Genomic DNA, 12,374 nt, shown 5'->3' on the forward strand with positions numbered 1-12,374 from the left:
AGTGATTGCCATTAAAACAATCAACATTTGTCTACAGTTAACATACAACCACAGCTATTTCCTATACCATGTATGGAGAAAAATAGCATTACAGATACCACTGTGTGGTAACATGGACAATGCTGACAATTTTAACAGCAACCACTCACCTACTCACCTTCCCTGGGGATACTTTTGTTCTGATGTTTTAATTCTGCTTTCATTTTGCATAAAAAAGGAACTGCTGGCTGAAGCAACTACTGACTCTCATTTACTCCAGGTGCCTTAAGACTTCAGCTATCAAGCCAGAAGGGATTGTTTTAACTTATAGGCACCTAATGTCACTCAGTGGAATTCAGCCTTCAGGATAGGAAATCTCTAGCAGGAAAGAAGGAGTTTTCAGACTCTTTATTTCACCATTGTATGAGTATGTACTGTGACACTCTGCACCCTATAATCACTATAATGATATGAATATGACATGGTTATAATATAATTATGATGCATATTGTACAAAATATGTCATGTGAGGTGTCAATGGAAAAGTTATGGTTTGCTGAATATGATTATCCTATTTGTATGCATCTATCATTTTTGTATCTGGAGTTATGAATATTGACTGTGCATCTGTATTTCAACTGTGTTTGCTTCTGGGTAATTCCCACAGGTCAGTTTACATCCAGTCTAGCCAGCACATTCTGAAGGAAATATTCAAGGTATTGGGCCATCAATGAAAACAATGGGACATGGGAAAAGCTTATCCTCACCTGTGGACACTTCAGTCAGCATATGGATAATAGCTGCCATGACTCATTAAAGCATGCAAGGGCATGTGACTAGATCAAGTGATATTGGATTCAATTTTAGTGCCTGTATTTTTCCACAAACTGTGTTTGTGAAGTTCCCTCCACATGGAAGAAACTATAGAAGGGGGAAGTGACATCACCACTGGGCCTCACTCCCTACAACACAACACCTGGAAACACCTTAGGAATAAAGACTGAACTGAGGAAGGAGGGTCCCTGGTGGGAAACAAGGAAACCTGCCTGTGTATGGAAGCTTGGTGCACTGTTTGTACTATCTAACAGGGTGAGACACGGCTTGATTCAAATCCTATCTAGTTTAGAGAACTCAGATTGCGTTTTTGTTTATTTCTTAGGTAATCTGCTTTGATCTGTACGTTATTGCTTATAAACATGTAACCCTTCTGCCCCTCTGAGTTGGCAGCAACAAGGGCCGGGTTCAGTATCCAGGGGTTCCGTTTCAGTAACACAATGCATAACCGGCTCGAGCCCCCACCCAGTGACCTGGGACACTCACATACCACACTCCCCTGGGCGCCTCTAGGAGGCAATACTTCCCCTCTCGCAAGCACGGAGTCTGAGTGTAGCAAAATCTTTTTAATAAAGGGAGGAATCAATGCGGCATCCCATTGGAGAAACACCACAAACCGAGTTATAACACAAACCATAAACAAAAAGCCACCTCCAAGTACGTTTGGCACTGTCCTTTTTCCCCTTAGGGTTTTAAGTCCAATCACCCCAAAGTCCAACAACCCAAAAGTCTCTGGTCAGTGCCACCCCAGAGTTCGAGAGTTTATCTGTAGAGGTCCCTCCCCCCCGCCTGGATAGAAAGGGGCACCTTACGTGGTCTGGGGCCAACTTCCCTGCCTCTCCGTGGGTTCTGCTTCTGCCTTCTCCACGAACTGCTCCGCTTTACCAGCTGCTCCACTCTGCTCCTCCAGTCGTCCTCAGGAACTGCTCCGCTCCACCAGCGCTCTGCCCCATGAGCTGCTCTGCAAACTGCTTGGCTCTGCTCTGCTCTGCTCGCTCTGTGGGCCGCTCCACCCGTCCCACAGCTACTCCGCTCTGCCAGCCGCTCTGCTGCCACCAGCTGTCCCGTGATCCGCTCCAGCCGTCCCCGCAACTGCTCCACTCCACCAGCTGCTCTGTTCCACAGTATATCTTCAGGCTCCCCCACTAGTTAGCACAGTACTCAGTGCTCTCAGCTCAGTTATTTCAGCTCTTTAGTGATTTCAACTCTTAGTGATCTCAGCTCTTAGTGGGGGAGCCCCAGTGCTAGTGCACCATTAGCCCAAAGTGAGTTCAGCTCAGTAACCTGTATTCAGATTCTTGAGGGAATAAAAATCAACTCTGACATTCCACAGTGGAGAGAGGAGGGGGTGGAACTGGTGCTTCTGGCTCCACAAGGAGACTGCACCACCAGGCACAGATACCTGTCCCCAGCCTCTCTCAATTCCCTGGGTTTTGGAACCCATGTCCCTTGTCTAGCAAGTACCACCCAACTGAGGGTGAGTCATTTGTCACCAAGCAGTCCCACAGCTCAGCAGCCTGGGATGGGGTAGGCGTGCCTATGCAAATACACTCTCTGAAATTCTTTACACCAGATGTCAGGGTAGAGCTTATCCTGACTCTGCTTACATCCACTTAAAATCTTTCTGTAGTTAATAAATTTGTTTTATATTTTTTACCTAAAACAGTGTGGTGTTTGAACTGAAAAGGGAAATCTGCTCAGGAACAGGGGCTGATGCATTGTCCTCTCCACATCAAGGGAGGGGCAGACTGGGTAATAATCTTTACTGGTCAGGGCAAGACGGTGCAGCTCTGGGGTCCCAGGCTGTGGAGCTGGGTTGGGAGTGCTGGCTATAGCCTCTCTACTGTTAGTTTATGAGTGGCTGAGGAGAAGTACTCACATAACTGGGGGAGGGATAGCTCAGTGGTTTGAGCATTGGTCTGCTAAACTCAGGGTGTGAGTTCAATCCTTAAGAGGGTCATTTAGAGATCTGGGGCAAAAATCTGTCTGGGGATTGGTCCTGCTTTGAGCAGGTGGTTGGACTAGATGACCTCCTGAGGTCCCTTCCAATCCTGATATTCTGTGACTCTATAAACTGCAGCTGGGTGTGTCCTTGTCTGTGTGAGTGCAACTCCTGGAGAGGATTGTAGCTTATCACAGTGTGAGAGTGAACCCAGGCTGGTGAGTCAGAGGGCTCAGTGGAACCTCAGTTCCAAGTTGCACCCCAGCAGGGACCCTCACACATAACACGTGCTGGCAGCTTAAACATACAACTCTTGAGTTATGGGTGGGCTTGGCAAAAAAAAAGTTTAAATAATATTGTCTATCTGTCAAAATTTAAATTTATTTTTATCAATTTAAATGTTCACATTTGAGAAAATTATGGGTTTTAAGCATTTTTAATTGTTTCATTTATTTAAATTGTCACAGTTGCAAGAAATTATGGGGCGTGTGTCAGGCAATGGTGAGGGGGCAGACAATTATTTAATGACTGCAGATATTGAGATTCAAAAACAAACCTTTATAGCCATTAAAACACAAATGATCAACATCACATGTCTAAACCTAGAAAATAAATATCCTTAAATAGAACTCTTACAGTCGTAAGCAGCATTTTTCTTACTTTGCCTATCTGTCAATTTTGATTACTATCGATGGAAATATTTTTTGTTGGTTTGTGTGTGTACAGTAAAATCTACATTACCAACATTTACCAATAAAAATCGAATCCTTCCAAGCCTAATTATGAGTATTCTGTCATTCACACACTGGAAGCTTGGCCATAAAAGTGCGACTCCATTAAACTTTACTTGTCTTTGGAGAGCTGGGAGTGTTTAAGAATGTGTCTGTCTCTTTTCTAATAGGAATAGTCTTAAAAGGAATGTAAAATTTTGATCACAAAAGGATATTGTGCCATCAAGGCTGGACAAAGCTGACTATTTGGCATAAAAACACAGTGCATCATAACAAAATCATTTAAAACAGAATCTGTGAAAAGAAAAACAAAGCAGAAAGTTAAGCTCTTGCAAACAACTCAGGCTTCATAACAGTGATGCTTCTTTCAGTTAAAGATCTCATTAGCTTCCTGAAGACTGTGAAGAGGTCAGCAGTTTGACTCGGTTTTGTATTTTTTGGGTACAGTATTAAACTTGAATACAGAGAATCTATGTATTTATCATGAAATATTGATTTGTTTGCTTTCTTGGAATGGATTCTGCTCTGGTTATGCTTCTAGATTTGATAGGTACCTGGCTTTAGTAGATGTACTCAGTCTGATTCAAATGAATCCTTGCCATGAAATACTGCACTAAGGCTCTGATTCAGCAAGATACGTTAGCATGTGCCTTAGTTTAAGTATCCATTCATATCCATTTGACTTCAATGGGCTTATACCAGTGGTTCCCAAACTTTAACAACCTGTGAACCCCTTTCACTAAAATGTTAAGTCTTGCGAACCCCCTCCTAAAAATGAATATTTCCAGGGATTTTCTCCTTTACCTGAGTATAAATTATAAAAGCAGTGATCTTGGAAATATAACATTTGTTTTTAAGACATGCTTATTACACACTATGTATTATTAAATATTATTTATCATTACAGTATTTTTATTACATTATGAAAACAGCAACATTCTTCCAAGATCTCGCTTTCATAGCTTGTATCACTTTGAATAAGCCTGTTATAAAACAAGGCACCTGTGTTTCAACAAGGAGTATAGATGTGAAACAGCATGAAGGTATTTAAGAAGCCGACTCAAAGAGTTCCTCCTACACAAGCATTCAGGTCTTTAGCAGTCCAGGCAAACAACGCACGTTACAACAAAGCTTAAACTTGTTCTTCATAATAATTTTAAAAACAATACTAGCTGCTTATTTTCATATTAAAAACAGCAGAAAATATCCAGCTCCCTTTCCATTTCTTATAAGGAGTCTTGAAGTTTAAATCTCCTCAGTGTGATAGATATGCTTGCTTTGATCTGTTTAGCTATTGGAAGTCCAGGGGTTCTGGGCTGCTGGCCACATGCTGCCCGGGGTTCCTAGGGACAGCTCTATCCACCATTAGGGAATTTTTCCCCGAGAATCCCCTGTAACATTTCATGAACCTCCAAGGGTTCATGAACCCCAGTCTGGGAACCACTGGCTTATACTAAATACTTCAGAAGAAGGCATTCCACACATCACAATACTCCTGTACAACAGTGAAATATTTGGGCATAATTCTCATGTACATTAAGATCTTCTGTGTAATAAGAATCAGGCCCTCTACATCTCAGTACCTAGGAAGCACCTATCAACAGGGTGTATCAGCATAACAATTCCAAATAGTATACTAAGATGGGGAAGAATTCCTTGCTGACTCAGTTGGCAATCAGCAAAAGACCAGAAATAAGTAGATTGATTGTCAAAGATCTAATTTATATTTTGATTCAAATCAATTCACAATTATGACATTTGAATTAAACATAGAAAACAGATTTATAATGAGATTAATAATACAAATAAAACATTTTTAGGTTGGAAAGAAATAACACTTAGTACATTATGGCAACTGGTGAGGTATCTCCTCCCTCCAAATGAGCTGTTAGTGGGGTTGCACTGCTGTAAATGAGGGCATCTTTTACCCCTTGTACTTGTGATGATGTATAAAGAGGAATGATCTGGAATGGCTTTCAGAATCTGGCATAAGTTTGAGGTTTGACAGTTTGTTTTAACTGTAAACTAAGCAAATTTTATATGGAATCAGTGAAACACAATAAACCCATTACCCAGGGGAGCCATTTTTATAGAGCCACTTTTTAGTGTAATAACAATTTAAGTCTTGTAATGGAGGGATATCAAGGAAAACATGGTGTGACAGCTGTGCCATCCATACTGTATCATCGCTTCCACTCTTTATATAATTCAGCATCTGGAAATGTCTCTCTGTTGGAAGTATATAAAGTCCAATGGACCTCAGTCAGAGTATTTTTTCTTCGTATAGTTCACAAAACAAACTGGTTTAGCTGTTTTTAATTTAAGAGAATGCACAAATGAAAAATCGGTGGTTTCAGAAGTTTGTGACCCTACCACTTCAGAATGGCTTTGTTTGGAAATGTGATGTTTTGCAGGCCATCAGACTGAAATATGGAATTTTGCTATTGGACATTTTGGAAAAAAAACGTTTTGAAACAATTTAAAAGTTTAAGACTATTTAGAAAGTTAAAGGATAAGGATGGTAAACTTGCCATCAGATGTTTGCAGACATGAAGTCCCTATGCCCTGCTTCTGCTGCTAGATGACTATGCAACTGTATAGGAAGCTTATTTTATTCACAGAAGTAATTAAAACAGAGAAGTTAAAAGTCATCACGCAATCTTTCAGCACATGGGCTTATGTACTGATTATAGCACTACTAATCTATGGATTATTTAAGAAGGCCTTTACACTCATTCTTCCCAACCATCTGTAAGGTCAAAAACATGCTTACTGAACGGGTGTCCTAGCTGATAAACAGTAACATAATATAAATTGTCTGTGCCAGTTTACAACTACTATTATTATGAGAAAGCCTTTTTTCTTGACTTTTCTTTAATGAAAAGACCTACAAGGAATAAGATAGCAGACACACATATTCTCAGATCTGACGACTGTGATGGTGTAAACTGCTGCAGCTCCATAGGCTTCAATGGAGCTGCAGCAATTTACACACCAGAGGGTTTGGCCTTGTTGTGCTGAATTCCTTCTGTTTGAATAAGAGTCCATTGGAAAAGTATAATAAAGAAATTTAAAGTGACGCAGGAGGGATCAAGGTTAGTGCATAGTACTATGTGGCATGCATCATGACAAGTACATTATGTGGTAGCAATGTAACTGGGTTATTACATGTCTCCATTTATCATCAAAGCTGTGACCAATACAAGCAATTGCCTGTGTTACAACATCTTGTGAGACTTTGCTGCTTTGCTATCAATAGACGCTCCAAACCCTAAATACAATGGGACAAGATAAGGATGGTGGATTATCACCTTAAATTTTGAATTTCCTAGCTTTTAAAAATGTGTATCTAAATATTGATTAGATGAATTTCTGCAGATAATTAAAGGCTGCATTTCCAAGCATGACGTTTTCACTTACATCTTGAAAGCCTATCTTATTTATGAATAGAAATAAAGCTTTTGTCACAATTCTACCTGTCGCTTCATTTAAAGTTGATTCAAGGCGCATAGTTTCTAGAAAGTGCTCTAAAATTTTCTCTGGAGTTCCTGACATCACAGTATACCTGTGGAAGAGAAAAGAAGCAATTAATTTTCTAAAGGCACAATGAAAATGTCAACTGAAGAAATAATTGGTACCAGAGAGAAGTGGAACCTAAGACTTCTGAGCATAGGAATGGAAGTCAAGACCAACTGAAGAATGCAAATACCTGCTCTGACATGGACTCTGTGTGGCCCAGGGGAAAAATCGCTCAACCTCTTTGCTTCAGGTTCCTCAACTGTAAAATGTGAATAATAATACTTACGTTCTTACCACGAGGACTAAGATGACAAAGGGCCCTTTCTCCATTGCGATACCCAGTTTTACACCATTATTTCAGTGGAGGTGCACTGGTGTAAAACTGGAGCAGAGAAATGGTGAATCAGACCTTTCTGAAAAACACTGCCAGTGCTAAGTATTATTAAGAACAAAAATATCAGCAACAACAAAATTTCTGAAAATGTAGGCTTTAGATGGATTTAAACAGATTAACTCTTAGGGTGAGATGGGCACCACTATTTATCATCATCAGTGCTCAGAGGGAAAACAGTGGAAGCGAAAGAATGCCTGCAGTACTGCAGGTCTGAGCTGGGGGAAAGGACATGGTGGTAGACAGTAACGTATAGTGGTAAAACTTCAAAACTTGCCAATTGCCTTAGGTAACTGAAGTAAATAAGTTTCTGCTTAACTTCAGTACCTGCACCATTTCTAACAGTAAATCTAGAGAGATACAGCACAAGGGTATACTGCATATAGTGAGGTTATCATATGTATTGCAGGGAACGTTGGCAAGATTTATGTACCAGCACTATAACAGAGGATATTACAGAATACAGCTGCACTAATTAACTGTCCTCTCTTTCCTCCTTTCCTAGTGAATAGGATTTTTTTTTATCTTCCATTTCATTCTTTCAATCTTTGCATCATTTTTCCATGTTGAGTGAAAAAGTATGAAACTTAAAAAAAAACAAACCCAAAACTCTAGGAGAAGTGTAGGTGTTCTGCTCCTGCTGAGAAATAAGTGGTGGAGCTGAGCTCCTGTGAGCTCTCCCTCACTTTGAGCACTGACCATCATAGTTCTTTTACCTGCCAGCCCCTTTGGAAGAACTGTATTGATGTCCCAAGAACACAAACACTTGTTAAGCCAGTGCACATCCTTGTAGAGATACTAACCAAGTCTGTAGGTGAGCGAGGCATAGAGAACCCAGTTTTCTGCACGTTGAATATGAAAGTGAAAACAAAGCAGTGAAGTGGTCTACAGTGACTGTAGACTGTAGCAATGCTTTGTGAGGTGTCAGTCAGTAACACTGCATGTGTGTGATCACCCACGAAGAGAGAAGTTAGAGCTTGGAAGACAGAACTTCAGAGTTAGCTCTTCGTAGCAAGCCTGTCATTCTTTGAAACTGTGGCTCACTGAGCTGCAGCAGACGGGGGGCAGGGAGGGACCCAAACTGCAGTTCAAGGCATCTGGTCCCAAAATGGAGCCTTTCTTTCTTAAGATTAAGAGAAGGGAAAAAATAATTCTTGACAGGATGGCTCAGGAAACTAAAAATACACTACACAGTGTTTCACCTCTATATAATTTGGTAGGGATCAAAAGTCTGAAGGTAGTTTAGTACCTTATATAAAGTCACCTGCTGGTCTTAGTTAGAAAGTGCCCACATCAAAATTGGTACCTTTGTTGACAGTTTCAGCAGAGAAGCTAAGGTTTGAATGGACCTGGAGAATGAACCATCCTCCCAGCCAGATCGGTGAGCTCTCTGGCTCAGGCCTGAGCAACATTGCTTGGGAAGTATGGGGAAGGTTGCACGGCCTCTGCTTTATATTTTCTGTGGATAAACAGAGTGGTTTGGCCAAGACTTTCAAAGGTGGGTACTTACAGTTAAATTCCTAACTTAGGCATCTAAATAAGTGGGCAGATTTTCAAAAGTGCTGAGCACTCAGTAATCCCCAAAGACTCAGCATTTTGGAAATCAAATCACTTATTTAGGTGTCTAAATATGGACTTTGAAACCTAATGTTGCCTCTCCCTCCATTTACTAGCTTATAGCAGAAACTAGAGAGGTCACACTCACAAGTACTAATACAATTTAAAAGATTTAAAATAAAAATACTTTATCAAACATACTGTCAGTAAAATAAGCTGGACTCTGAAAAAATTATCTGTGAATGCAGAAATTTTTAAGACATTTTGCTTTTTCTCTGCTTCTGCCCCTTTTGGGTTTGCTTTCTGTGAATGTTCACTGGCAGGAGTGTTCACAGAAACAATATATTTAAACAAATTGATAAAATATTTGTGAAAAGCAAACTTCGAATTTTCATTGAAAGTGTTCACCCTGGAAGCTTGATTTTGAAAGCTACCCTCATTTAACCAGGAAGTACAAACATACCATATGACTTATCTGTTCAGATTTTGAATTGTTAAATGTCAGATACTAGAAGTAATACTCATAGCAAAGAGTTTTCAAGAAATCCAGTGTCTGAAATATGTTTGCATAAAACATTCATTGAACCGTTTTAGAAATGCACAAAATTATGTGGTCACAATTAAGTCACTAAAAGCAAAATGGGCTAAAATCTAGAGGTCCAAATTCTCTGCTGATGTAAAATACTGCAGTTCCACTGACTACAACTGACTTTCACTCATTTACACTACTAAAGAATTAGGCCCTGTGGCAGGGCGCACTATGTCCGGAGGCCCCTTGCTGGAGGCCTCGCAGCCCTGAATCACCCTGTCCCAGAACAGAGCAGTGATGAGTCCTTTAGGAGTCTAGGCAGCCTAGAGAAGAGCAGCCAATCAGAGGGGCTGCTGGAGCGACCAATAAGGGGCCAGAAGGGTCAGATAAAAGGCAAGCAACAGAGCAGAGTCTTCAGTTGCTATGTGGAGCTTGATGAGGGAGCACTGGGTGCCTGGCTGGCTAGCTGAACAGCAGGACCGTGGATAGCTCACTGCAGAGAGCTCACCAGACAGAACTGAGCCCAGTGAAGATTGCCAAAGACCGGGTGCCTTGCTGGCTAGATAGTATAGCAGCAGAGCCATTGAAAGGTCACTGCGGGCAGCCTGAGCACGGGGGACTGAGTACAAAACCTGGCCAGACCAGACGAGGGTACCAAGATGGGCCCTGCTGGTCTAGTTGCAGACTGAATCCAGGGAGGGCTGCTAAGAAGGATGCCAGCTGAAGGTACCAAGATGGGCCCTAGCTAGGTGTCTGAAGAAAACAGTGCCTCTGGGAAGAGGCCTAAGAGCTACGGCCCCCCTACCAGGGTTGTGATAAGAACTTGGGACTGTATACTCCAGAAGTGGGGAACAGCATGACACTTCGTGGGGATAAAAAGCATTGCCATCTCCTGCTGTATTTTGCTATTTTTTTGTACTTGTTATAAGTGTGCATTAGATGACTGGTGCATTTGAGTGCATATACGTGTGAACAGAACTGGGTCAAATTTTTCAGACCAATAGTTTGTTTGCTGAAAAATGCAGTTTCAATTGAGCTGAAACTGTTTGCCAATTTGACAGGAATTCATCAGATAGTTTCATCCAAAAACACTTGTGGGCTGGAATTCACAAGTGGACTTAGGCACAAAATGGCTGGAGGAGAAGGGTGGTGGTGCCTCCCTTATAATCTTTAGCTCAGTGGTTTGCGTCCTCACTTGGAAAACAAGTGACCCAGGTTCAATGCCCCCCTCTGCCTGATGCAGAACAGGGATTTCTCCTATTGAAGTTGTTCCACTGTATAAAAATAATTGAACATGCATTGAAGCAGGGACATGGACATAGGCCTCCTACATAACAGGTGGGTGCTCTACCCAGTGGGCTATAGTCACTCAGGCATGCTCTCTCTGGCCCAATGATTAGCCAAGTATTTTACACAAAGAGGAACAGCCTCAACAGAAGAGAATGAGAAAACCCCACCACCAAATACCCCACAGCTTAGTGGTTAGAACACTCTCCTGCAATGTGCGAGATCAATTCCCTGCTCCAAATAAGGCAGAGAGAGGGGAACTGAGGCAGGTCTCCCACATCTCAGGGGAGTGCCCTAACCACTGGGCTAAAGGTTAAAAGGAAGGCACCATCTTTTCTGGCCATTTTGTGAACATCATGCTTTATTTCCTTTGCTTTTATTTTCCAAATGCCCAGAAATTAAATCATTCAACCAGAAAAAAACTTTTATCAACTTTTTCAGTTCACCATTTTTGTCCCACAAATTTTCAGTTTTAGTTCAACCCAAATTCGCCCAGATCTACATGTGAATGTATGTGCGTGCAACATATGTATGTGCATGCAAATGTGTGTGCATGAGGTCATTACTTCTGTACTGGGGAATTTAAACTATTGGAATAATAGAGCCAACAATCCAATCTGATTGTATTTCAATGGAGGATTCAGACCTATTTTCAAGTGTAGAAAACCAGTAAGTTTCAGAGCCCTTATCTTTGCGATTTTTCCAGCAGTTCCATTCATTTGCAATATTGATAACTTGACTCCCCTGGACATCCTTACTTCATTTCAGAATGGTGCTTCCTGCCTCTAGGTAAGAAGGCAGGGAAAATGTGGTGAATATTATAAAAAGAATGCAAGCCTATTCAGGGAGTTACTTTCCTGTCTGCATTCTTCACACTGTGCATAAACTGAACCTAGCAAATTTGTATTAGAATCCTGAATCTGAAATCCAAAGAGAAACATCTGTACTTAGTAACAAAACAAGGTACTTTCCCCATGTATTTTACACAATTGCTCTGCTTAATGGGGCTTCATCATTCCCCATGTGCATTCTGTTTAAAAGCCATTCATGAAATGAATATTTACAGTTAGAGCTTTACAGAATTATTGTGTAAAGTTGCAGACCTAGTGCGTGGCTGAAAATTGATATATTATGCACTACAGGGCATGTGATTAGCTGATGCTAAAAAAACCAACCACCATTACATACACTGAATTTTTCCACAGAAAGGGAGAATGTGCTATTGTTTAGATAATAATACCATATGAAAAGGTTAATCACAGTCTGACATCTGCACTACTGAATGAAAACATACTTGTGCTGAGGTTGTGCGTTTCCTTGATTAGAAGCTCTGTTTCCTGCTAGGATTTTCTCCAGTACCAAGACATCTTGGTCATGTTCTTTGAGTCTTACTGTATTTGCTTCAACATCCTGCAAGACAAGTTATTTTTAATACAGTGACTGCACCTGACTTGGCTGCTTAATTACTTTTTTAAAATGAATGACTTTCAAATAACTTCAACAAAAGCCGAGGAGACAAGCCTGTATGGCTGGTCCTTTCCATGTTGGTTTCCCTCTCCGCACCCTTTCTCTCTGCAGGCAGAGTGAAGAGGATCTTTCCCAGTG

At 41.0% G+C, this 12,374-nt stretch overlaps 1 protein-coding gene across 5 annotated transcripts in view; it reads right to left on the minus strand.

The window, feature by feature from the left end:
• Positions 1–12,374, minus strand: part of RAPGEF4 (Rap guanine nucleotide exchange factor 4) — a 227,608-nt gene that overhangs the window by 39,579 nt on the left and 175,655 nt on the right. For all 5 annotated transcript variants that reach the window (XM_030580527.1, XM_030580526.1, XM_030580525.1 and 2 more), the window contains 3 exons: positions 12,064–12,179; positions 6,963–7,051; positions 3,702–3,780 (listed from right to left, as the gene is read on the minus strand). In XM_030580527.1, the coding sequence (XP_030436387.1) occupies positions 3,702–3,780; positions 6,963–7,051; positions 12,064–12,179 (284 nt within the window). The remainder of the gene's footprint in view (positions 1–3,701; positions 3,781–6,962; positions 7,052–12,063; positions 12,180–12,374) is intronic.

The sequence above is a fragment of the Gopherus evgoodei genome, chromosome 11 (genome assembly GCF_007399415.2).
Source record: "Gopherus evgoodei ecotype Sinaloan lineage chromosome 11, rGopEvg1_v1.p, whole genome shotgun sequence".
Taxonomy (NCBI): domain Eukaryota; kingdom Metazoa; phylum Chordata; order Testudines; family Testudinidae; genus Gopherus; species Gopherus evgoodei.